Source organism: Piliocolobus tephrosceles, chromosome 8 (genome assembly GCF_002776525.5).
Source record: "Piliocolobus tephrosceles isolate RC106 chromosome 8, ASM277652v3, whole genome shotgun sequence".
Lineage (NCBI taxonomy): Eukaryota > Metazoa > Chordata > Mammalia > Primates > Cercopithecidae > Piliocolobus > Piliocolobus tephrosceles.
This window is the reverse complement of record NC_045441.1, coordinates 51,452,641-51,479,539: the sequence shown is the minus strand read 5'-3', so window position 1 is coordinate 51,479,539 and position 26,899 is coordinate 51,452,641. Positions and strand designations below refer to the sequence as shown.

At 41.3% G+C, this 26,899-nt stretch overlaps 1 protein-coding gene across 1 annotated transcript in view; it reads left to right on the top strand.

Annotated features, from left to right (window-relative positions):
• Window positions 1-26,899, top strand: part of CHN2 (chimerin 2) — a 313,595-nt gene that overhangs the window by 265,514 nt on the left and 21,182 nt on the right. Inside the window, exons 7-8 of the mRNA XM_023225955.2 lie at window positions 11,461-11,538; window positions 26,792-26,876. Coding sequence (XP_023081723.1) covers window positions 11,461-11,538; window positions 26,792-26,876 — 163 coding nt within the window. The remainder of the gene's footprint in view (window positions 1-11,460; window positions 11,539-26,791; window positions 26,877-26,899) is intronic.

Below are 26,899 nucleotides of genomic sequence, written 5' to 3'. Positions count from 1 at the left end.
CAATTTACTGATCTCTTGATGGTTGGAGGTCCCCGAACCTAGTCCTGGGGTCTTTGCTCTGCTCCATCTGCACAACTCTCTTCCTCTAAAATTCATCTACCCATAAGTAGATTTCTGGTATCTGTCTCTCCAGGAACCTCAGGCTTGTAAGTCCAGCTGTCTCAATGTTCCTATACACAAAATGGAGCAGCTGGCCTTCTCTTTCACTCTTGCTTCTCCGGGAGTCTTCTTCATCTCATTTAATGGAAACTTCTTCTGTCTAGTTGCTCAGGCCCAAAACTGCACCATTACCTGGAATTCTTTCTTTCGTGTGTACTTCACATCCAGCCTGTCAGCTAATCCTGTAGACTTTACCTTGAAACAGTATCCAGATTCTGGCCATTTCTTATCACCTCCATTGCTCCCACCCTCATCCAAGCCACTGTCTATCCTTTAGCTGAATTTCTGCAATAGCCTTTAACTGATGTTCCTGCATGCACTTTAGCCCCGCTACAGTCATCAACACAGCAGTCAGAGCAATGCTTTTGTAAAGTCATTCAGATGACACACAGCTCTGTTCAAGACTGCAGTGGCTGCTCATGTCATTCAGAGTGAAAGTGGGAGTCCCATTCTTTCCCAGAAGGCCCTAGGTCCCTTTCCTCACCTTCTAGCACCTACCACTCTAGCTGTTCCTGATCTCTGCTATCTTGAGTCTCCCATGATTGCTCCTATCTCATGGCCTTGCATGTGCTGTACCCTCTGCCTGGAATGGTCTTCCTCCAGGTTTAAGCACGGCTCACCTATCACCTCCGGCCAATATTTGCCCAAATTTCCAAATGTCACCTTCTCATGAGACCTTTTCTGACCACCTTGATTTGAATTGTAACCTCCCTCTCTATCACTTCCTATCCTGTGTTCTTGCTTTGTTTTTCTTCATGGTTCCCAACACTTTTTAAAAGAATATGTAATGTACTTCTTAGTTTTGTTTGTTGTCTGCTCTCTAAGAGTGCTTGTTCCCTGTTCTATCTCACTGGCCTAACACAGTGCCTGATAAATAATAGATGCTCAATAATTATTTGCTGAAATAAGGAAGGAAGAGAGGAGGGAAGGGAGGGAGGGAGAGAGGGAAGGAAGGAATGAAGGAGCTGTGTTTGCAACATATCAAAGAATAATTGTATTGCATTAAAACAGAGCTATAGGCCAAATTGCATGTGGTCATATCAGACTGAACTGTCTTCCCCTGAAATATTTACACTTGTTCATTAGCATGACAGTCTCTCTTCCAGAGCAGGGAGTGGCTTGAGAGGTGTCTGCATCGTCACACACACTCTGACTTTCCATTTGGGAAGGGACGACACGGCCATATGCTTGTTAGAGCTAGTCTTCCCAAACACAAATACAAGGACCAATTGTAGATTTTGGAAATCCCAGCCACCACTCACACAGGAGACCAGAAATAAACTTAGATTAACTTTGGAATGTGTCAACATATCCATGTTTCAGGACTACTGCATTCGTAAATATCCCCAAGAACTATATTGAGCAGTATCAGCTGCACAGCTGTGAGTGGTGTCAAGGACTGTTTTGTTTGGGTGACTGTTCACTGTAAAAAGCAGACTAGGGATTGGAGATATTTTTATTTGTGAAATTTTGAAAACCTGTCTCTTAGGTATCTTGGTTGTTCTTAACGTGGGACAGTTCACATGGAGAAAACAACTGGTTAATTTGATTTTTTTTTTTCCTGTAGATAAAGGTGCACCTTACTCCAACTGCTGACCAAAGAACCTGGTAAAGGAGTAGCTAGAAGCTATGTTTGGTACATTCTGTAGTGCTGCTTTGCAAATTGCCATAATTTGGACAAGAAAGTAGCGGACAAGAAAATGCAATTTGGCAAATATCTGGCCTTTTGCAGGGACTTCCCAGGCTCTCCTGAGTGAGCGGAGTTTGAGAAAGACACCCAACATCCATATTGCAGTTTGATGCCATAAGCTAGAAATTGAGTGTCTTGACTTTTATAGGAAAACCCACATGTCAGTCATTTGGGACACTTACTTCTTTGGCCAGAAGTGGGGAGTCGAGTCATATATCAGCAAGGAAAATACAGAGAAAAGCAAATGAATATGGAATATGAGAAGAAAGTCATCTAGGACAAGGAGGAAGATAGTAGCTGGGAACTTTGTAATACCTGCTTCTCCCTTAGGTTTTACACTATGTACTTGGATCTTAGTTTTACAAAAGTTTTAAGGAGTTTGATTTAACAAATGTTCCATTCTCTCAAGAACAACCCTACCATACTTTCTAAAGTTTAGCATTTGAGAAATTGGACTAAGACTTTTAAAGTTCGTATTTAAGGAAATGGATTACTACACTCTGATGTTAAAACATGTTGTCGTTAATATTGACTCTCTCAAAAACTGCATACAAAACAAAACAAAAAAGCAAATAATAACAATGACGTGTTGAAATGTGCAAGATCCTTAATGCAACACAAAGTCTTCCTCTATGAGGTGAAGTATCTTTTATTGCTACATCTAAAAAGTCTGTGAGAAACATCAGAAATTAGCCACAATTTTTGACATCAGTCTCAGCAGCACAGCTGGTGGTATCACGTGGGAAGGACGGCAACTGTAGCATTGCACGATCAACCAACCCAAGAAGCATCAGGTTACTTATTTGCTGCTAAACAAGGTACTTTGGTCCATTTCAGTGTACATACAGGCCTTTCCGTTTGGGTGAACGGTGACTGTTTTGAATGAAGTGGATTGCATTCTAGGAGGGGCAGTGAGACTGTTCCTTCGGCACTTCTGTGTGTCTCTCACATCGAGAGTAGCCATCTGTCCCTGGAGAATAATCGGCGTGGCAGCTGGGCATGGTGTGCCATCAGAGACAAAGAACCTTGTCTCAGATCAGAACGCAGCAGGTTCGGAGGTCAGCAGCAGTTTTAGGACTGAGCCAGGTTAATCGTTGACACCTGATGCTTAAATGGCCTCAAATAAAACCAGGACTATACAGCTTGAACTAGCCCAATTTCAGGAAAGATGGCAGGTCCCACCCTGGTCTTTCTCATTTTTTTGGCGCCATAGTAATGTGTTTGCGTTTAGTTATGTGTCTTTGTTGTCTTCCTCCTCTTTCAGGACGAAAGCCACAAACAGAATATAACAAACAGGGCAGTTCTTAGGAAGGGCAAGGATGATTCATTTGGCAGTATGTGAGAGGGTTCAAAGTACATAGGATCAAGTAGGCTGGGTTTAGTAGTGTTGAAAAAAGAAAACCACACCTTCGATTATCATTCAGCAATTGGAGCTTATTTCACTTAGCATTTCTAGTTTTTTCTCTTCCAAAAAGGAATAGAGAACCAGATCCACAGTGCCATAGCAAAAAACCACAGTGGACATCACCGCACCTCCTTATCCACCAGTCCCCTCAAAATCCCCAAAGAAGCTTTTCGAAACAAATGTGTGTGTGTGTGTGTGTGTGTGTGTGTATATATGTATGTATATACACACACACACATATATTAGACACAGAAATAGGTAGTAGGCATACACTTAGTATACCACCAACCAACCATTAAAAGTATTTCAGTGTGACCCACAGGACGTGAAAACAAAGGAAAGTATAGATTTCCCACACCATCCAGGGCTGTACGGATGGCTGCAGCATTTTGCTGCGTGTTCTGGATCTGGGCAGGATATAACATTTTGTGGCTTTGGGGAAATAACGGGACACCCAGGGTCATTACCCAACACCAGTACCCCAGACATATGTGCAGGGAATGAGCCAATGGCTCAAGGGAAAAAAAAGAGCATGGTAACTCTTCATAAGAGTCGAAATCATTTCTGATGGAAGGAAAGGAAGACAGAGAGCTGCTGAAAAATGAGCATGTTTATGTTTTCTGCAACAAAACTCTCCTGAGTGTCAAGCCAATGTTGGCATCATGCTAGTCACCAGAGAAGAGTTAATAGAACTCTTCTTTTATAGGTAGGTTAAAAATAATTTTTCAGCTTTAGATGTTTGTAAAATTTCTCTAAGAACAGAGAGGAGGAATGAGTCTTTGTGTCAGTGGGCTGTGGACAGCCAACACCCCCAATCTGCCACATATGTGGTGCCAAGGACTGGCCCTGTTTCATAAGGCTAGCAGGCTAGTGAGGACCCTAGATCATAATTTTAAAATCATACTAATAGATGTGTGTATACATTCTTAGGGTAACAGCAAGAAAGTGGTGGCAAGTGAGGCTGGAAAGGTGGCAGAGGTCAGACCCCACAAGCCCCTGCAGGGCATGGTATGGATTTTTGCCTTTGCCTTAAATAGTCTCTGGAGGTTTTAAGTGGCATCATGGGAGGTGGGTGTGGGGTGAGCATGAGCAGAAACATGATCACATTTTGTGTTTGAAACAATATTAATTCCTTTGGAGGGGATTTAGTCAATAGCGCTGACTACGTTCATACTTTCATCTTTTCTAACAATCCCCTTGAACTGAAGCACTTGAGATTAGTGTGGTCACACTCAATTCTAAGAGCACGTTACAATCCCCTGGAGGATTTTTACAGCCCATCCCCCATCTCCAGAAACTTGGATTTAATTTGGTAGAGGTAGAGCTTGAGCATGGGGTGTTTGTGTGTGTGTGCATGTGTGTGCGTGTGTGTTCTAATTATCAGGCAAGGCTGCGGCCCACAGGTTCAGTGGAAAAATAAAATGGGGGTCCTCAACGTGTGGTCCCAAGACCAGCAACATCATCACCTGTGTACCGATCAGAAATGCAGATTCTCCGGCCTGATCTCATACTGACTGAACCAGAAACTCTGGGGCTCAGTATGTTTTAACAAGCCCTCCGGGGGTTCTGATGCCTGCAGGTGTGAGGCAGGAGAAGCCGAAGTCTGGATCTGCTTCCAGATTTCGTTGTAGAATAGCTCTGTGATAAGAGGCAATTGTGGAATTCTCTGGCTCTCGGTCTCTTGCCCTGTAAAAAACCGGAGGAGGGATTAGACAAGCTCAATGGTTAAGAATTTATCATCCATGCACACTAAATCTAATAAGAGTTTTATAATATACTTTAAAAATCATTTTTATATAATGGAATAAGAACATAGTCATTGTAGGAAACTCGAAAAAAACAGAAAATAATATAGAAGAAAATAAATGTCAATTAAAATTTTTCCACTCAGAGGTAACCTTTGCTGATCTTCAGCAGTTTGATTGAATGTATTTTGAATGTATTTTGGTGTGTTTTCTTCTGATTTTTTCTGTATATACCTACTTACAAATCTGGGAATTATACTATAGATGACTCAGGAGCCTACTTCTCACCTAACATTATATCAGAGGCAAATCTTCTCATCATTAAATGTTCTTTTAATTGTCTTTGTTAATGTCTCCATAATACCCTATTACATTTATATGCCATAAGTTATTTAACTTTTCCCCTATATTGACTGTTTAGGCTTTTTCACATTTCTTGATATTGTTTTGATGAATATCTGTATCTCTATCTCTGTATCTATCTATCTATCTATCTATCTATCTATCTATCTATCTATCTATCTATCTAGATCTTAGTCTGAAGACCTTTTCAAGAGAATCCTAGAAATAGAATAATTGGATCAATGCACATGAACTTTTCCCGGCTTTTGATCGATCTCCAACTTATCCCACAAACACCAGTGGGATATTAAAGAACTCTCCTCACCACACCCTCATCATCATTCCTAATACTGATTTTCATTTCATGCACTGCCATGAAGCAGAGGAGGCGGAACAGCAGGACAGTGTTTGGAATAGGAGTATAGCTCGGGCAATACCTAAGGAAGATTCAGACTCAATAAACAGAACTGTAGAGCTCTCGGCAGCACAGACACTGTGGTTGGAATACAGGGAGACATCCAGGGACTAATGATGACATTTTCAATGAGCCCTCCTTAAAATGTAGCACTGGAATTTACTTGAAGTTTGTGGAAAGCTTGTGGATTGGTGGCAAATCACCTTCTCTAGAAATTGGTACTGATAAAGCACAATGTTGTGTTCCCTAGAAGCCGAGAGGTGGCCCTGCCTGAAGCCAGGTGGAGGAGGAGCCATTGCTTAGATGAACCTCTAAGGTCCCTTCTGGGCTTATGATGCTAGGTTATTAAAGCCAGCATAGTGAGAGGGGTATTTGTCTCTCTCCTACCATTCCTTTCCTGGGCACTTTATACGTCCACAGACACCCCAAAGGGCTCCATTTTCCCAGGTCTTCCTGCCCAGGTCTTTCCTCCTTGTCTCTATCTGACAACCTCTTATTGCCTTCTCATTACTTGATTCCTTCTTGGATCCAGGATCCTAATTGTAGAGAGAACAAAGAACAGTGAGAGGGCTTAGAAAATAGAATCCCAACCTTTATTCATCAAAAAAAGAAGAAAAAAGGAAGTGGTGAGCTTATGTCACCATTTATTTATAGCCCCACCTACTTCCAGAAGTATCTTAAGTAGTACCTGCTTTCACAGTGGGCTCAGGGAGAACTAAAGTCTCCTCTTTAAAAACCAGTCCAGGGAACACCAGACCTGCTACTCGTCGTCAGACTATAATGGGGAAGAGAGTAATTCAAGCATTCAACCACTGCATATTTTTTAATGTAAGTATGATGGGGATGAGAGACTGTTTAAACAATATGTAAAAGCCTAGATTTAGTGTATACCCAAAAGAACTGAAAACAAGCGTTCAAACAAAACTTGTATGAGGATATTCTTAGTGGCATGGTTCACAATTAGCCAAAAGGTGAAAACAGTCTAAATGTCCATCAACTGATGAATGGAAATGAAGTGTGGTATATCCATACAATGGATTGTTATTCAGCAACAAAAAAGGAATGAAGTACTGATACATGCCACAACATAAATGAACCTTGAAACATGCTAAGTGAAATATCTAAAGAAAAAAGAAGCAGCCAGATATAAAAACCCATATATTACATGATTCCCTTTATACAAAATATCCAGAATAGGCAAATTCATAGAGACAGAAAGCAGATTGGTGTTTGCCAGAGGCTGGGAGGAGAAGAGAATGAGGAGTGGAACTGACGGGTACAGGGTTTCATTTTGGGGTGATGAAATGTTCTGGAACTAGGTAGTGGTAATCGTTGCAGAACATTGTAAATGCATTAAATGCCATTGGATTTTACATTTTTAAATGGTTAAAAGGGTAAATTTGATGTTAAGTGTAGTAGAAGGAAAGACACTTGTTCTTCAGGGCTTTGGGGAAAGATAGACTCAGTTAGTTGTGCCTATATTCTACCACTCACCAGCTATGTGGCCATGGGCAAGTCACTTAAACTCTCAGCTTCCATTTCCTCCCCTGTAAAATAAGGGTAATTATAGCAGTACCTACCTCATGGGGTTTTAAATCTTAAATGAGTGCAAATATGCAAAGTGGGCCGGGTGCTGTGGCTCACACTTGTAATCCCAGCACTTTCGGAGAACGAGGTGGTGGATCACTTGAGATCAGGAGTTTGAAACTAGCCTGGCCAACATGGTGAAACCCCATCTCTACTAAAAATACAAAAATTAGCCAGACACAGTGGCACGTGCCTATAGTCCCAGGTACTTGGGAGTCTGAGGCAGGAGAATCACGTGAACCTGGGAGGCAGAGGTTGCAGTGAGCCGAGATTGCGCCATTGCATTCCAGCCTAGATGACAGAGTGAGACGCCATCTCAAAAAAAAAAAAAACCAATAAAAATGAAAATATATATGTGTATATGTGTGTGTGTATATGCAAAGCGCTGAGTATAATACCTGGCACATAGTAAGCATGATATAAATATTAATATTTGTGTTATTAATTTAGCCCAGTATTCTCAACTAGAGATAGAGTTGCTTCCCAGGGAATATTTGGCCATGTCTGGAGACATTCTTTTTTATCATACTTGGGGGAAGGGGCTCTACCGGCATCTAGTGAATACAGGCAAAGAATGCCACTGAACACCCTGCAATGTACAGGACAACCTCCCACAACAACAGATATCTGGCCCAAAAGACCTTTCGTTCCAGTGAGAATCCCTGGTTCAAACAGAGCGTGTAGGGAAATGTGCTTCATCTCATGAATGTATATATTAAAACAGGTCAGGTAGAAATTTTCATTAGAAGAAGACAGTCAGCAAATGTATTAAATGTCCACTGTGTATAGAGAACACTGTATTAGACATTACGGAGCATATAAAACAAGGCAAGGAGCTTCCCTTGAGGAGTTGAGATAAAAAAGAGCTCTGTGCGATGGGGTCATTTCAGAGGGACGTCTTCACCAAGAGATTACTGTAATCAGTTTTCCCTTAATGAGAGGGTGGTCTGAGGTCACCCACACTGCTCACAGTAATGCTTGCTCAAAGGCGAATACTTCTAGTCCCCTGTAAAGAAGCATCCTCAGGGAATAGTGTGTGGTTCCTTCACTTGTCTGAATGTGTCTTGTGTTTGGGTAAATTCTATTGAATCAATAGCTGAAAAAGAAATCACTGTTACAAATGGAAATAAAAATTACTTGTTATACATATAAGCACAGACATGAAAAATTATTAAATCTCATTGTATTCAACCACCCATAGACCAAAAGGAGGAGATTCTTTTGCCCACTTTCCATGTAAATAGTTATTTTGTAGCAGGATGAGCCGCAGGAGTAGTAGTGGTCTCCTTCATTAATTTGATCAGATTCTAAAACTGGTATATTCGTGTCATTAGTCCAGTCCACATCACAGAATTTGCCCTTACACAAATGGCTCACCATCAAAAGGTCTCTCTTGCTTTACTAGCAGTGAAGGTTGGGAAAGGACCCTTTTTGCTTCTCTCCATCTTTTTGCCTGTAGACTAAGGATGGGAAGCCCTGCAAAGGTATGCCAAGCCTTCACTTAACCCCTGCCATAGCAGTTGTCCTTCAGAATCAGACAGTGGGAAGAAGGGCTAAGGGGCCTGGTGAAGCTCATTAAGAGGGTAGACCCCTGGAGGAAACCTTGTCTCTGGAAGCCAAGGCAGTGAATGGGTGGTCTCAGGAGGGACTGGAGACCCCACACCATGCAGTCATCTTTGCACACCTTCTTCCACAACCCTGGCTTCCTGTATGTACATGTGCTTTCTAGCAACTTACATTTATTCAGTGTCTACTGTGGCAGGGACTCTTATTAGACATATCTGTGGGGGAAACAAAAGTGAATTAAGCATAGAGCATGTCACAGTGAGTTCTCAGTGTGGCAGGGATAAGAGCTATTATAGTCACTATAATACAGACAAAGTGACAAGTGCAATCAGAACAATGTGGATAAAACACGATGGGATTTCAGAGGACACAGTTAGCCTACAATGGGGAGTTTGGGGAAGTCATTTTGGAAAGGGTAACATTAGAGTTAGAATGTAAATGTTGGTGAATATGTAGATATGTTGAAAGGATGCTAGAATATTCTAAAGAACAGAGCAAGCTACCAAGGTGAACAGTTAAGTATGTCACAGAAGAGATGTTGTAGGATTTGTGGAGGGGAGTGTAGGGAAATAGGATGAGCTGGGTACATTAGGATCAGCTCATGAAAAACCAGGAATGTCAGGACACAGTTAAGCTTTGGAGAAGCATGGGTGGATTAGGAAGATTGTTGTAGAGCTATGTGTAAGGTGGACTGGAGAGATAACAAGGATCTGAGTTACGTGGGGAAAGAAAGGTAGGGAGAGGCCAGACTCAACCAATATCTGAGATATAGCATTTGTCAGGACTGATGGCAGGATGAGGCAGCACATGCGTGTACCGAGGCAGCGGGACACAGTGTTGAAGAGCATGGGCGCTGGACACAGATGCTTTGTGTTCTAGCCCTGGTTCTGCCACTTAAACTAGGCTGCATGTCCTTAGGCAAATTGCTTTACCTCCCAGTGCCTCAATCTCTTCATCCAAAAGAATTGGGAATAAAAATCTTGCTCCTCACACCCATATGCTGCAGATTCAATGAGTTAAGTGCCTTTGACACATTCTAACGTCCTCTGACACAAGTGTAAATTACTGTGCTCAATAGCTTAACATAAAAATTGGGTGTTATTATTGATGGTAACAAGAGGATGAAATGGGAGGATGAATTTTTGAGCCGAGTTAAAATCATGGTGATTACCAGGAATAAAGAATTACACAAGGGAAGGAGTGATCTTTGGTTACTCTTCACAAGGCTGCTTGGAGGGGCTGGAGCATGGGGCCCTTGTATCAGTAGAGGATAGGACGGCCCATCTACATAAAGGCCCAGTTATCTAGATCTTGTTTTCTACTTCCTAAAGCATTAATTTTACTGTCTGGTATTAGCTGCATTAATCTTCACCAATGAGTCAGGAGTACTCCCAAGACATCAGGATTTCCCTACTTCTTTTCGCGGGGAGACCTAGGACTAAAGAATTAGGGTCATGGGAGACCATCAAACAGATGATGCTTTCAAGAGCAAGGAGGACATTTTTATAGGCTTGGGCACTAACAGAATGAACATTGAAGATGTTTTATTGAAAAGAAAAGCAACTATGATGTTTTGATTTTAGGTAAGGAATATTGTCTTGTCTGGGTGGGTTTGAGCGGAGTTTTTTTCGTGCAGGAAGGATGGGAGAGCCCAGAGAGTGTCCTGGGGCAAGACATCCTGCCTCTTATTCTGCAGCTTTGCAGAACTCAGAGCAGAAAAGCTTTGCTCTCCTCTGATACCCCATTTGGTACTCAGACTGTTGCAATTTAATGCATGCATAAGAATACAAATTAAGCTTTCAAGTGCTAAGGCGGATTTTTAATAAAGAGACACAGGCTTTACCCCTATAAGATTAAACAGTCATCAGGGTTTAAAGGTTTAATCTGTTGGAGTTCAGTCCAGGATGGGGTTCAGAGCTCTAGATTAATTGGATGCAGCCTCACACTTTGAACATCAGAGCTGGCTGGGGGGTGTGTGCGCTGGTGTGTTTGAGTGTAAAACGTGCTAATAAGTAGGGGAGACCTCTCCTTTGCAATGTGCTGCGGCAAGAGAAAGCAAGCTGCCGGCCTCTGCCTCCCTGAATCCTCAGTGGCTGACTGGATACTGCTTCTGGGGGTTGCTGTGCACATGAATGTTTGCTATTGTTCCAGGCACACGTCGGCCTTAAGAAATAGCACAAAACAGGCCCGTCCTTATTCAGAAGCCGAGCCCCCTCCATCACTCAAACTGGGCCTTTGAGGTCACATGCCGGAGGCTGCTGCAGACAGGACCCAGCTGCCTCAAATCTGCCGCCTAACATTAGCTGCGGTTCGAAAATCCTGACAGCACGGGGCTTTCCTGCGCTCTGCAGAGGAAACTAGAAAGATCTGGGATCCAGGCACTATGTTCTCTGAAGAACTGTGGCTGGAAAATGAGAAAAAGTGTGCTGTGGTTCGGAAGTCTAAGCAGGGCAGGAAACGCCAAGAACTGCTGGCCGTAGCCTTGGGGGTGAAGGTGGGTGTCAAAGGCGGCTTTCTTTGGCCCCCTCTCAAACTCTTTGCCTGTTCACAGATCTCCTCCCTGGTTCGAAGAGCAGCCCTCACACACAACGACAACCACTTCAACTATGAGAAGACACACAACTTTAAGGTAAGCAAGCCTCTGCATTCCTTCTTCTGTTACAAAAGGGCAGGTGGAAAGGTACAGTGTATAGTTTCCGTCGGGTTTCTGATTGTAAAGTCAAGAGACAACGAATTCCTTTGCTTCCACATTTAGCTATAAGCTTAACACCTGTGCTTTCTATCAGTTCAAACTGGAGACCTCAGAAGGCAGTCTCCTCAGTGCTTATGCCTGGAAACACCTTATCTGGATGTTGACTTAGTTTTGGAGAATTGGGCCCATTGCCACTCCACGTTCCCATGTCCAGTGAAATAAACACAGAGCATGCCCAGTCTCTCTCAGTCAGAGATGTTCTGCTGGGAGCTGAGCAGTACTTTTCCACTCAGTAAAGAATATTGCTGTCTCCGAGCAAGGGAAAACAGTTGCCTGTTTCTCGTTTTGTGTTTTGTCTTTTGTTTTCAGTGATGCTAACTCCTTTCCTTTATGCGTAGACAGCTGTGAAATCAAATAATGACAGGAGATGCCATCCAGAAGCTTTTGTTTGTGCTCCGGGTACGGCTAGCAGGGGGGCACCCTTGGTCACAGCCTTTATCCTGCTCACCAGACCAAACAAAAAGATCTGGAAACCTGGTGGGGGGTTAACTGGAATTTCCTATGTGAATTTATAAACTAGAAAGACCGCTATCTTCGTTGCAGACTGGTACTTGTAGAAGGGGCCTGCCATCAGAAAATTATGGCCTGTTTCCTTGGCCCAAATGTTTTCCAAGAAGGGCTGGAAAGGGATGCTGATGCCAAATTGTCTAGCTTGAATTGCAGTTGAGGGGAGGAGAGACAGGTTAGAGTTAGAGGCTTCACCCCAAAAAGTGAGCTGGCAGTTTGAAAGCTGGGGAGAGTGGAGAGGGAGGACCCAGGAAGAAAACAATAGGCAGGAGAAGCAAAATGTGAATTGCCTTCTTTTAAAAAGATTCTTGTTTCCTTTAGGGTCAGCAACCCAAGTGACTCTTGGAATTAGATAACCCTTTTGTCAGAGGTGACGAGGAAAACTGATTTTATTCTGTTGCTTTCCGATCCTTTCTAAGGACAAGTATTCATCTATTAAATGTACATTGGTGTTAGTTTGGTCTGTTTTCCTGCATCTGTTTTTAGAAAGCCAGCAGCTCAGGCATTTGCATGCTATAATTGAACTGAGGAATGGAATTATACAGCCCTATATACTTAGCATTAGGGTGAAGAATTGCATTTCATAGGTCCTCTTCTATGCCAAAGCTTTTCATATTTCTCCCATTACTGAATATTGACAGGTCTAATTTGGAGCATTAACTGCCTCCCCCCCCCCCCCCCCTTTTTTTTTTTACTCTGTTTTCCATTTTTATCCTCATTAAATTTTTTGGCCTTAAGAAAGTGTTTTTCTGATTTTTAGCAGAAATCCTTGATTTTTTTTGCATCCTGTGGATACACTACTAGTGATGAGAGGATGGATCTTCATGGACTTGTAAATTCTTTTTCTTCTTCTTGAAAATTCCAATTCATTTGGCTTTAAGAAATTGGAATTATTCTGTACTATAATAATGTTTGCATGAAGTAGCTTGTCCATGTATATTCTGTGTCTGAGCTTGTGTTAAAAACACACAAATATATATAGTTGATATTTTCAAAACTAATTTCAGTCCTTTTAATGTTAGATCCCTGAATGGAAAATTAATCTTAAGACATTTTCAAACAAAAAGATAGTTAAATCTTATTTTTTAAGTAGTACCGTTGCTAACACAATATATTACTTATCACTGGAAAACAGCTCTTTTAGTATTTGCTTAAAAACTCAATAGCTATTCACTGTTACAGCTCTTGAAAGAAGAAAAGGCACAAAATAGAGAAGTTGTTCAAGAGGAGTACACAAGCCAGGCGGGAGCGTTTCTCTTCCGTGTTTTAAATAGATCTCTTTGAAACTTAGCAGACCCCAAGTAGCTGTGACAGTTGATTGTGGCATTCAGTGGTACTGTTGGTGCCACTGTCCTTAAGAATGAGTGCAGGGGAGGATGAGGCATCCTCTTTGTCCTTCCTTGCCCTTTCCACCCTCAATCTCCCCACTTCTCACCCGCATCTAACTCTAGGTGGAAACTTTACATGGTTTTTGGAAGAACATTCAAAAAGCAGGCTCAGGCTATAAATACAGTGGCAGGTTTTAGGGACAAGTCACTGAACTGAAGGAAGAAAATTCTTATCCTATGTCCCTGCCATCTGCTTGGAATTTGTGTTTCAGACCTTAATTTTACATTGGCTTTTTATTTACATTAACTTCTAATGGGCTTTATTCTGAAGCCTTCTTGATTTGTAATTCAGGTTAATATTTAAGGCTATTATGTGCATAGCATATAGTAAAGCAATCAATAAAAAGACAAATAATCACATTTGCATGCTCAGCAGCCAATAGGTTTTGCTAGGTGCTGCCTGCACTTTCATCTAGAGGCCTCCTACCTGCCATTCGAATCTGCCAGTAGAGTTTGTCTTCTCACCCCATAACAAGATTGTTTGCCCCAGTCAGGACTATTATCCCAGGTAAAAAGCCCTTTCCTTTGCTCTGCCCAGGAGCTTTGTCAAGAGGAATGAATAGAAACCCCCAACATTCCCTAATTTGGGACCTTGTGCTCCATTCTCTCAGAAAGCTCACAGTCACTGCCTTTGCTTCTCAAACAAAGTTTGTCTAAGCAAAGCAAAATTCAGCTCTGAGAACAAAAGCTTTGGGAACCAAAGGACAGTTGCGCCTCATCGCATGCAGTAATTGTAGACTTTTCAACACTGTGTGCTGATACAATTTTTGCTCATTTAAAACCTGGATTTCCTAGGGTTACTTGTACCTACTAGGCACTGAGAGGTATGTGCTGGAGGAATGGTGAAATTAACACACTCCTCTCTAAAATGAAAACTGTTTGTCAAGAGAAAAACCACTCAGTTATTTAGCTCATTTTATAACTGCATCTCTGTTTATCTAGTTGATTTAAAGAGGCACTCTGCTGTTTACTGGAGACTCTGGAACAGCTCTCTTTTGAATGGTCCACCTAATAATACCTTATGGCTGAGCTCTGAAAATCTTCAGGCCAGCCAACCCCAGAGGCCCAGGAGTAGTCTTGCTCAGCTTCCTCCCCACACTTAGCACAGTGCTGAGGTAGCTTTAGCCCACGTAGTACTCCTGGCCGCACCATGTACTTCCAAAGAGCTCAGCTGTCTCTGCCTCAGTTCCCTCATCTATAAAGTGGGAGTGAGGTTTAAAGAATACATGCGAGTCACTTACCATGGTCTCTGGCACCTAGTAAGTATTCATTTGATGTTAGCATCTATTATTATCTTTTCGTGCCTCTCACTTGTATTTTTGTGTCTAGCTTTTTCTATTTTTTATTTTCTACCCTCTCTTCTTCATGCCCTTCTCTTTTGTCTCTTTTCTACCATCTCTTTCTTCTTCTCTCATTAATTATATGTAAGAGAAAATGAAATAAAGCCTGATAGTGGTTATTTCTTTGAATGTATTCCATCCTGTAGCCAATACTGGTTTATATCCCTCGTTTGTTTAAAAAGTAAATGGATGACTTAGATGATTTAGATTAGATTTCACACATTTTTCTCCCAGCTTTTAAAAAGTACTTTATACTAAAGCTGTCATAACAAATGACCACAAACTTGGTGGCTTAAAACAACACAAATTTATTTGCTCATGATTTTGAAGGCTGGGAAGTCTGAAATCAAGGTATGGGCAGGGTTGGGTCCTTCTGGAGGCTCTGAAAGAGAAACTGCCCTGCAGCTCTCTCCTAGCTTCTGGTGGTTGCTGGCAGTCCTTGGCATTCTTTGTCTTGTAGACACACCACTCCAGTCTCTGCCTCCATCTTCATATAGCCTTCTCTGTGTGTCTCTGTATATCTGTCATCTTCTTATAAGGTTGCCAGCCATGGGATTTAGGGCCCATACTAATCCAGTATGATGTCATCTTAATTATATCTTCAAAGACCCTGTTTCCACATAAGTTCATATACACAGTGACCCAGGGTTAGGAGTGAAACACACCTTTCGGGGGATATACAATGCAACCCGTTACAGGAACTGTAATTGACATTTTCAGAAACCCTCAATAGGAAGGATCTCTAGCCTCAACCTAAAGGATGCATTGTCAGTAATGTTAAAGTTTACAGTTTCATTAAAGATTTTTATGTCCATGAAAAAAGGTCTTTAGATGTAATCTAATTGCTCCTAAGTGTCAACCCCTTGGTCCAGGCACAACGGCTAATTTCCATGGCTATTGATTTTTAACATCTTTAAAGAAAAGTTTTCATGGATTTTCTCAATGCTTCATTGTTCTGATAGAAAGTGGTGAAATTTAGTTATTCTTTGTCTCTTATCTTTACCAAGCATTTCTTCATTAAAAGAGGCACCAAAAAACTTTAAAATAGCTGGTAAGCTTCCATTTTTAATAGTAAGTTGGAAGTGTCTATTTGCTGTGGCTGGTTGCTATTCAGAGTATATGTTATACTTTTTAATCAGATTTATGATGTAGCTATAAGTTCACACTAATATGTGTGATTGATTATGCAGGACTGGGCAGGTAATATGTGAGACCCAGTATAAAATGAAAATGTGAGGTTCTTGTTAAAAAAATTATTGAGATTTTCAGAACTGTGACAGCAGCACATTAAACCTCGCTAAGGACAGGGCTCTGTGCCACCGCACAGGTCACATGTGCCCTGAAGCTGGCCCTGTGGTGATGTATAAAAAAACAGGAGTAAAAGACAAGCTTCTGTGAGCATTCAAAGAGGAGGGGGCTCCCTGGTGCTGGGAATCCTGTGTAAGAGGCAGTGTGGTTGTTCTCTCAGCCTTAACCAAGAATCCTCGTGGGGAGGTGGAAAGTTGCCTGAAGCCCAAGTAAATAAGTAGATCAAGGATGGCTATACAGAGGAAGGAAAGCGCACCCGGGCTACGCAAACAACAGGAGTGAACACTTGGAGTCAGAAATGTGCCAGGAGCGAATAAGGTGCAGGGGAGAGACCTGGGGGACAGAAAGGAGTCCATCACATTTAAATCATCAGCTGGGGTGGGCCAGATGGTGGAAAGATGATGATCCCTGGGCACTGGAGCCATCAGAGTCTCCTGAGCAGGCCCTTCCCCCACTCAGCCTGCTGCTCCTGTTCCCAGCCTCTCCAGTCTGCATGGGGATCTGCATCACTCTTTCCTACCAAATTCTCTCCTACCCCCATGCACTTCCAGGATACCCTTCCTTCTTCCCCATATGGAATATGGATGGAGAGCAGAGGCCCAGAAAGTTCTAACCCCCCTCACTGTGTGTTCCCCACTCCCTTTCCATCCCTCTTCCACCTCCTGCCCAGCCTGTACCAGCTTTCCTTTTCTCCCTAGCACTGATCACCAGCTGACCTAATACATATTTACATGTTTGTTTGCCTGCCTTCCCCTCACCAGAGGGAAACTCCCAATGCAGAGTGGGGGGTGAGTAGAGAGGGTTCCTGGAGTGGGGATTTTTGTCTGTTTTATTTACTGCAGAAACCCCAGTGTCTAGAACAGGTCCTGGCCCGCAAGCTGTTCATTCACGTTGGCAGAAAGCAGGGACCGTATCTCCCTACAGTTGAGCTTTCGGAGCCCTCGCCTCACTCCCTGCCCTGCAGTTTGCCCTCTTGTGTGGCTTGCGTGTTGTATGCACTTGTGTTCATTGTACTAGAGTCCTTCCAGGGAGTGGGTCCTTGTCAGGGTCATCAGATGGTGCAGGAGAGATGGAGGCCCTACCAGGATGTGTCAGGCCAGCTCTCAATCCCCATTTGCCAGGGATGGTGACTGTGCAGTGCTACCACGTGTCTGATCCATGTGGGCAGGCGGGTGAGGGGAAGGAGGGATCTGTCCCTGTTCACAACAGCTGTCCTGTGTGGTGCCTTTCAAAAGCGTCCTCAGGACATAGGGGAAATGGTTGCCCTACTTACTCTTACTATGTCCCCCACTCTGCTGACAGACTGAGCATGCACCAGGAGCAGCCCGTTCTCATGGCACACTCCAGTGCATGTGCTCTGGTAGCATGCTCCTTCTCAACATGCAGCCCCCACCCTATGCTATCCTGGTGGCCAGGACTAGAAGTTCAAGAGACTGAGAATATGTCCCCATGCTCCCACTAAAACACCCGTCCAAGACATGGCAGCACCACCACCTCCCAGTTTGGATTTGTGGCTCCTTAACGATTTATAGGCCTTTCATTCATTTTTGCATTCTTCTCAGTCTAGTGGTTATTTGCTTTGGGAGAAGACTTTTTGCTTCCCACATGCAAGCCCCTCTCTCTTCCTCTTTCCCGTTGACCTCATGAAAGTGTGTCAGCCCTTTGTGTCATTCCCAGCGTTTTGGCTGCCTTGCCTTCTTGTCAAACCCCCAGGTGTCCATCACCCTTTTCTGTCCATCTGATACTACTTCTGTGCCTGGAGAACAGGGACAGCTGGATATTGCACCTGCAAATTGACACAGGCAGAAATTGGCTTCAGAATGGTTGGGGGCTTGTTTGTTTTTTGTTTTTTTTTTAAGTTAATAGTCAGAAAAGGCTGTTTTGCCAGAAACAAGTCTGGAAAGAAAATTCAAAAGAAAGACAAAACTCATCACCTTAAATATAAAATGAGGGACTCAAAGTGAGACTGGAATAAATAGGTTTGGAAATACATGGCTTTATTAAAAAAAAAAAAAAAAAAAAAGTTGTTTCTGCTCCCAGAGTGCTACGAATCAAAGTTGTTTTTGTCTGCCTCCTACTTCAGCCTGCTCCACCATTATATTGAAGACAAACTCCTTGTTTTCAAGTAATATAACCCCTGGAAACTATCTTAAGCTAAATAGACTATTATACAGGATGGGCTCATAAAGCCTCCAGGGAATACTCAAAACTCAGGGATGGGTGGAAACAGGAACTGGGAGTATACCTGGAGCCAGTTTCTCCCTCTCTTCCTCCCTCCCTCCCTCTTTTCTTCTTTTTCTCCTTCTAACTCCCTCCCTCTTTCTCTCCCCACTCCTTCCTTCCTTCCTTCCCCTCCCTACTTTCATTATCTCTCCCTTCCTCTGTCTCTCCTTCTCCCTCTCCTTCCTCCAGAGGCATCCAGTCGAGGCCAGGTGTGCTACTAAACGTCCAGGACAGGCCACCACAACCAAGAGTTATGCAGCCCTCAATGCCCGTAGTGCTGAGACTGAGAAACCTCACCACTGGCAATGGGGAACCACTCGAGGTTTTGGAGCAGGGAAGTGTCGAAAGGATGTGGGTGTTGACGTGCTCATAAACCTGACCAAAGTTAATTAGCATGAGAATGTCTTACTTTATGCAATGGGGAGACTCCCAGAAAGCTTTGAGACAATCAAGATTTTAGAAATGCAATCCTATCTTAAACTAGGGCAGCTGCTAATGAGAAGTCCAGGGATCTGTGGTGCCAGGTTTGAGAAACTCAGCTCTCCTGCCCCAGCTGCTTGGCCAGCCTTTCAGAGGGAACTCAGAGGGAGTCTCTGTCATAGATTGATTCACCTCTGCTGTGTTTTCTTACATCTGAAAAGGGTCACTTCAAGGTTAGTACTTCATCTGGTCTTGCAAAAGGGGAGAGTCCAAAGTTTAACCTAATTTTTCATAAGAGATGAATGTCACATGGTTATAGGAAATACAGTAAATTATAGGAAGAGTCCTTGGCAGAGATCTGGAAGCCTTGACTGTGCTGCTGACCTGGGTGACACAGGATAGGCTGCCTGCCCTCCAGCCTCTCAGTTAGCCCTGGGCAAAGGCTAGACTAGACCTCCAAAACCCAGCCACATGTAGCTGGAAGGGGCTTTAGCTCTGTCTTCTGTGAACATAAGGTAGCTAAACAAACAAACAAACAAACAAACTGCCTCTGACCCAAAAATTCCTTTTCAAAGCAAAAGAATAACATTCTGATTTGTAACATGAATAATAAAATGACAAATTGAGACAATAACGTTTCCATCTATACCAGTGCTTCTCAATAAAGGAAACTTCACCCCCCCACACCCTAACACCGCCCCCCCAACCCCTGGGGGGCATTTGTCAATGCCTGCAGATATTTGTGATTTGTCCCAGCTGGGAGTGCTACTGGCATTTAGTGGGTAGAGGCCAGGGATGCTGGTAAACATCCTACAATGTACAAGGCACAACCCCACTACAAAGAATTTTCCAGCCCAAAATGTTAATCAGTAGTGCCAAGGCTAAAAAATCATGATGTATGCTGGTAAGAAAAAGCAAAAATTCTCAACTGCAGTATGTCATAAACAGCACTTATTTCTTCTTACAGTTTAGATCCCAGGCTGAGCTGATGTTAATACATTTGGGTGGTGTCTACATTGACCCATCAAAACATATCTGGTATAAAACCACTAGAGAATACTGCCTTCCAGATTCAGCAGATATGAGACAAATAACATCCTGTTCATTTAGAAAGAGCTGTGTTGAGGGATACTTGCTAAATGCCTGAGATCTCTCTGGATGACTCTTCTTGCTCTTGTTTTTACAAAGTAGCCATTCCTGGGCTATTTGTCAAACATACCTTATCTCATGTAATATCATCTTTTTTGTTTGGTGTGGTTTTTGAATTCCAGGCAGACGGTGCCTAGTATAATAGTCTTGGACAGACATTCTTCCCGTCTGGAGTATTTTCTTCCTGTCTAGAATATTTTAGTTACTGCCCTAAAGTTTTCAAAATGTTCTTTCTCTAAAAAGATATTCTTGCAAATCAATAAACTTCAGAAGATGGAAAAAGCTGACCAGTGAATTTTAAGATATGGTGTATTTCAATGAAAGAGTAGACATAATAAGTAGAAGCCAAATAAAATGGGCTCAGAGCATGCCCTCAGCATTTACATGTAGCTTTCTGTCTAGAGATCATCCTTGTGGATCCAAAAGAAAATTGAACAATGTATCAGTCATGAAAATAAACAATGGCTCATCACCAAAAAGAAAAGTAGGCAATGGGCCTAAAATAATGTTTAACTTTACATCCCCACTCTATTTTCATTTTGTTTTATTTCTTTGGGACTGTATGGGGACACTGGGCGTTACCTGCTATTTGAAACGTCTATGCATTTATTTGGCTAGACAAATGAGATCAAAGGCAGTAGGGATACTTGTTGGGAAAGGATGTTGGTAAATATGGATAGTGATAATAAGCATTAAAAATGCAATCCTGATGTGCTCAATTATTTTTAAAAATAAGGGCAAAGAAGTGAAATTTTAGAAAAATCTGTGATTAGCCTATCCTGTTTTTCCTGAAACAATAGGCCAGTTTATATTTTGTCAGTATGCATTGTGTCCGTGTGTAGTAAACATGTAGCCACTCACGTAATTTCTAAATACTGTATTTTCATTTTTACCCCAAGGTATAGGGATATTTAACAGGTGGTTATTTCATCCACTCAAAATGTTTCAGAGAACAATGTGATGTCATTCTTTTTTTTTTTTTTAAACACCATTTGCTAGAAAAGAATGCCTTTCAAAACCTAAGCCCACCTTCATTGGCCTTAGGTTATGCTGTTTCCTCTTTTATACATGTCTTCCTCAAGTCATCTGCTCCCCAGTCAACACCATCACTTCCCCACCTGCTCAATCTTTCCCAGGCTTGTGAATTCCTATCCATCCTTCAAAGCCCAGTTCAATATCCCCTCCCCCAGACTTCTAGGAAGAATTTATTATTCTCTCCATTATACTACCATAGGATCTCCTACGTGTTCTGCTGTATCACCTGATGCGTAATTGCCTGTTTATTCTTGTAGATAATGAGATCCTTGAGTGCGTGCAGTTCTTATTCCTCTGATCTATTTCAACTTTGTATATCCAAGGACTAGTACAGGGCCAAGTTCAAAGCAGGCAATCAGCATGTAAATATCAAACAAACAAGTGAATAATGAGTTGCTGGAAAGGTGGAAATAAGATGAAAATAGGATATAATTCATCTGTCTGACATCCTTCCCCCATTAATTTGTAATGCCACTTCTGAGATATACCAAGTATCCATATATGTGTGATTTGGTTTCTTGTCTTTTCAATGTATGCTACTGGTATCAAATGTACTGTTCCAAACATACTGGCCTTGGACTGTCTACTTGAAATGTTATTGTATTATATTCAGAATCTGGTATGTATGATATCAATTTTTTATATATGTTGAAGCTTAATTTGTGGTCAATTGGTATGAATATTCCAAGTGGTTTTGAAAAGTGTGCGTGTTCTTTGAATTGCTGGATATGAGATCCCTTTTGTATTCATAGAGCAACTTTAGCTATTTGATCTACTAGTTTCTGTGAAAGATGTCAAAATCATTATGATTGTGGATTTGCCAATTTCTCTTTGTAAGTCTTTCAATTTTGCTTTATATTTTTGAGACCGTATTGTCATACAAAATCTCAAAATTATATCCTTCTGGTAAAAATAAATCTCTATTGTCTCTATCACTAATAATGCAAATATATATATTTGCTCTATTTTGGGTTTCTATTGGCTAGTTTGCTGGGTATGTCTGTCTTTCTTACATTTATCTCATGTTATGTTTGTGTTTCTTGAAAGGATTTTTAAAATGTTATCTAAAAATCTTTTTTTGTGATGAATTAGAGCCACTTATTCTGATTAGAGTTGTATTAGGATTTTTTTTATAATCACTGTGCTTTTCTATTGCATCTTTTTTCTCCTTCCCTGCTTTTTATTGGTTTAATTAAACCTACATTTCTTTTTCTTTTATGTATTTGTGTGTGTGAGAGAGAGACAATCTCAGTCTGTTGTCCAGGTTGGAGTACAGTGGCACCATCATAGCTCATTTTAACCCCGGACACCTGGGCTCAAGCCATCCTCCCATGTCAGTATCCTGAGTAGCTAGGACTACAGGCATGTGCTACTATGCCCAGCTAAATTTCAAACTCTTTTTAGAGATGGGGTCTCACTGTGTTGCCCAGGCTGGTCTCTACCTGGCCTCAAGTGATCCTCCTACCTTGATCTCCCAAAGCACTGGGATTACAGGTATGAGCTACCACACTCAGCCATATATTACTTTTGATTAATGGATTTCATCCCACCCTTTTTAAAATTATCAAAAATTTAATACATGCATAATTGACTTAAAATATTCTTCAGTTAATTAGTAGCTCTTCTTACATTTCCCAAATTATGAGAACTTTAGACTTCTTCATCCCCTTCAAACTTCCATGTCATTTTTTTACCCTGTGTTTAAGTCCCCTAAAATTAGTCATCTTGTTATCGTTGTATACAAATAGGGCATGATTAGACTGACCCACATTTACCAGTTTTCTTGCTCACTGCTGCTTCTGGAAATCCTTCCTCCTAGATTCAGTTTGCTTCTCACTGAAGTATATCCTTTAGTACTTCTTCAAGTGAGGATCTGTGATTGGAAACTCTTGACATTTGTCTTAAAATATCTTTACTTCACCCTTGCTCTTAGATGATAATTAGCTGGGTATAAAAGTTAGGTAGGCAATACTTTTGTCTGAGCACTTTTATGAAATTATTCAATAATCTATTCATCTCTTCCTGCTGAAGAAAAGTCTATTTTTACCTATTTCTATCCTTTCAAAGATAACCTGTTTTGGTTTTTGTTGTTGTTGTTTTTTAGGATTTTGCTTTGTCTTTTGGTGTTCTGCAATTTCAGTATAATCGGCATAGATACAGATTATTTTTATTTATCTGGTTTGAGTCTCATTTAGTGTTTTTTTAATCTGAAGATTTTGTGTCTCTTACTACAAATTCTGGAAAGATCTCAACTGTTCTTCTCCTTAAATATATATTGCTTCCACAGATACCCTAAACTCCATCATTTCTCAGCTTCTGAAGATCATGACTCGTTTGCTTATCTTTTCTCTCTTCTGCATTTCCAGTCTCTCACCTGTTGTATCAACTTCATCAACAAGTCAACTTGCCCTGGTGTTTCCCATCTTTTAAAAAAGTCCTCCCTTGACTCCACGTCTCCCCTGAGCTATCCTATATCTCTGCTGAATATCATAGCCAGCCTTCCTGATACAGGAGGTGCCAACATATTTCTCTACTTCCTTACCTTCTTCGGTTCAGTTAAGTCTTCTACCCTCAGCCATCCAAAGAGATTGCTCTTGCTAAGGTTGCTAATGACTTCCATGTATCTGTGTGAATATTTAAAAGTACTTATTTCCTTGAACCTCTTAGCATTCAACATAATTGACCATTCATTCCCTAAAACATTCTTCACCTCTTGGCTTCTGGAACACTTCGTTGGTTTTCTCTAAATGTTTGAACGCTGAGTGCTTGGGGATGGGCTCTCTTTTGTTTTCTACTCCCTATCCTTAATATAGTCATGTGCTATATAACAATATTTAGGTCAATAGTGAACCACATATATCATGGTGAACCCAGAAGATTATAATGGAGCTTCCCTATATAAGTGTACCATTTTTTATCCTTTATACTATATTTTTACTGTACCTTTTCTATGTTCAGATATGTCCAGGTACATAAATCCTTACTGTTACGTAATAGTTGCCTACAGTATTTAGTAAAGTGACATGCTGTAGAGGTCTGTAGCCTAGGAGCGATAGGCCATACCATATAGCTTAGATGTGTAGTAGGCTCTACCATCTAGGTTTGTGCAAGTACACCCTATGATGATCCCCCCCAGTGATAAAACCACCCAAGGATGCTTTTCTTAGAATGTATCTCCATCATTAAGTGATGCATGGCTATACTTTTTATTCATTCACACAATTTTAAATATCATCCATTCATCAGAGATGGTGAAATGTATACCTCTGGTCTTCACTCCTCCTCTGAGCTCTCAAATTATGAGTTCCCGCTTGACACTAACACTTGGATATCATAGCAGCATTTAACCCTAACTCATCTAAAATGGAATTGTTCACTTTCTCCCCAGAAGAGTGTCTTTCCCATCTCAGCAAATGGTATCATCATTTACCTAGTTCCTAAGCTAGAATCTCAGAGTCATTCTTGACTCCTCTCTCCCTCAAAGGCCCACACTTATTCTATTATCAGGTCCTGTAAATTCTGTCTTCAAAATACATCTCAAATTCATCCACTTTCCATCTCCACTGCCAGCATGCAGGTGTTAGACTCTATCATTATTCAACTGGACTACAACATAGTTTTCATATCTATTCCACTATTAACACCCTCCCATCCATTTTCAACACAAATGTCAGAATAATCTTTTTAAAAAATCTATGTGAAGTCCTCCAAGAACTTCCTACTGTACCTAGATTAAAACCAAATCCACACTCATGAATAAAGCCTTTAAGGCCCTGTGTCACTTTTCCTATCCTACCTTCAACTTCATCCCAATTCCTCTCCCCCCACCTTTTGGTGTTCTGGCCACCCTGGCCATCTAGTTCCTTCACCACACCAAGTTCTTTTGCTCCTGCAAGGCTTCCATATATTCCTTCTGCTGGGAATGATCTCTGTCCCTTTCTCTTTCCCTATGGAAGAGAACTGGCTCTTCTTTTCCATCCGGTCACCTTCCAAAAAAGGTTTTCCTGACCATTCTGGATAAGGTTGGACCCCGCTTGGTCTCTCTAGTAGCGGCCTCATCTTTTTTTCTTCTGTAGCCATTTTTATACTTTTTTTTCTGGAGTTGCATTTTACATATTATTTTATTATATTTAATTGATCTTCACAGCAGATTAACAATTGACTTTGCTGCCATAATTAAGAGCGTTTCTAGTAAAATATTAAGAAATGTATGATTGCTGAATTTAGAAAATGTCCAACTTTAGATAGGATACTTTACTGAGGAACTCTCTTAGTACTGAGTTCAATCTCTGTAGGCTTCTAAGTGAATTACAACATTTGGCCCTGTGAGTCCTTCTGGGATGAATTATCTGCATTCCTGTTAAAAATGCTTTGTCATTTCTTAGGGTCATTCCCTAGAAAAATGTTGAGAAATTTTTGGCATCATTTTCAAAGCAGGAACTATATAATAGGCAGTTTGCATGTGATACACTGAAATACCAGAAAGACTACTATAACTTTGCTTTATTACAGAGTCGTAAGCTCTTTTTAATTTATTAACTAGCTTATCTTCTTTCTCTGTTTTTACTCATCTGTTTCCTTAGAAGAGATCCAGATCTATTTTGTTTGCCTCTTTACATACACCCAATTACTAACATGTATGAATAAAGAACTGAAACTGAGACTCTTTTTTTCTTGAGTAGAACTCGGATGAACACCTTTCTAATTGTGACCATACTCGTCATCCTGCTTTTTTGTTAAATAAAAGCAGTTTGTAAAACAGAAACATTGTCTACATTTCTTTTATTTATTAATAGAGGTTTATGACTTTGAAAGGCCTTCTATAATGTTTTATAATATTTTAACTTTGTAAAAATTCAGGACATTTTCGTGCACATTTGTATGCCCCCAATAGACTGCCTATGGTCATTTTAGATTGACTATGGCCACATTTGCTTCTTAAAGCTCTTTCATGCCAGTATTTTTGCTTTGTTTTGTTTTTATTTTAAATCATAATTTAATACAGGAGGACCTATGCCTCAATAATCAGAGATAAGACCATCCTTACTTTGTGATATTCAGAATATTTAACAACTGGCTGGGGGCATCAATCAATGAGACCAGCACTTTGGTCAAGCAGGAAAGATTTTCAGCTTACTTACCTGAAGGCCACACCAAGTCCTACTGAATGTGGACACTATCTCTGGGGAAAGCAATTCCATAGGCCCTATTGGTTGCCTGCATGTTTAGCCAACTCCTTTACTTTTTAAAATGCCTTTTTTTGAAAGTAGCTCAAAGACTTGGAACCTTTTAATTATCCCATAATCATGTCTTATTTATACCTGCCTGGATACTGTAGAGATGGGAAAACTTCAGTCTAAAGGACACAGTAATTGAGTTTTGCCTTCCAGAACTTGCTGAGCTAAACGCAGGTTATAGCGACCAGCCTGGGCTATCTTGGGTTTGTCTACACAGTGCCTTGTTGTGGGTGGTCAGAGTCTTACTCCTTAGCTGATGGCATGGCCTGTAAACTGTTTCTCCACGCTCCTTTCTGACTCTGTCCTGGGGCATTGATGCCCATTGTGTATTGATGTGTATTGATGAAGGACTTTTGAAGATCAAAGCACATCTCTGTTTTCTCAGGATCTGTTTGCAACTGCCCCACTGGAAGGAGAAGCCCAGTGGGGGATCGCTCCTGCTGATCTTCATTGCCATATCTGAGGCTACCTGCCTTTAAATGACTCTGAATTTTCTGACATTTTGCTTCTTTTGGGATCACAGGTCCACACATTCCGAGGCCCACATTGGTGTGAATATTGTGCCAATTTCATGTGGGGACTCATCGCCCAAGGGGTCCGGTGCTCAGGTAGACACAGAACTTCCTTCTTT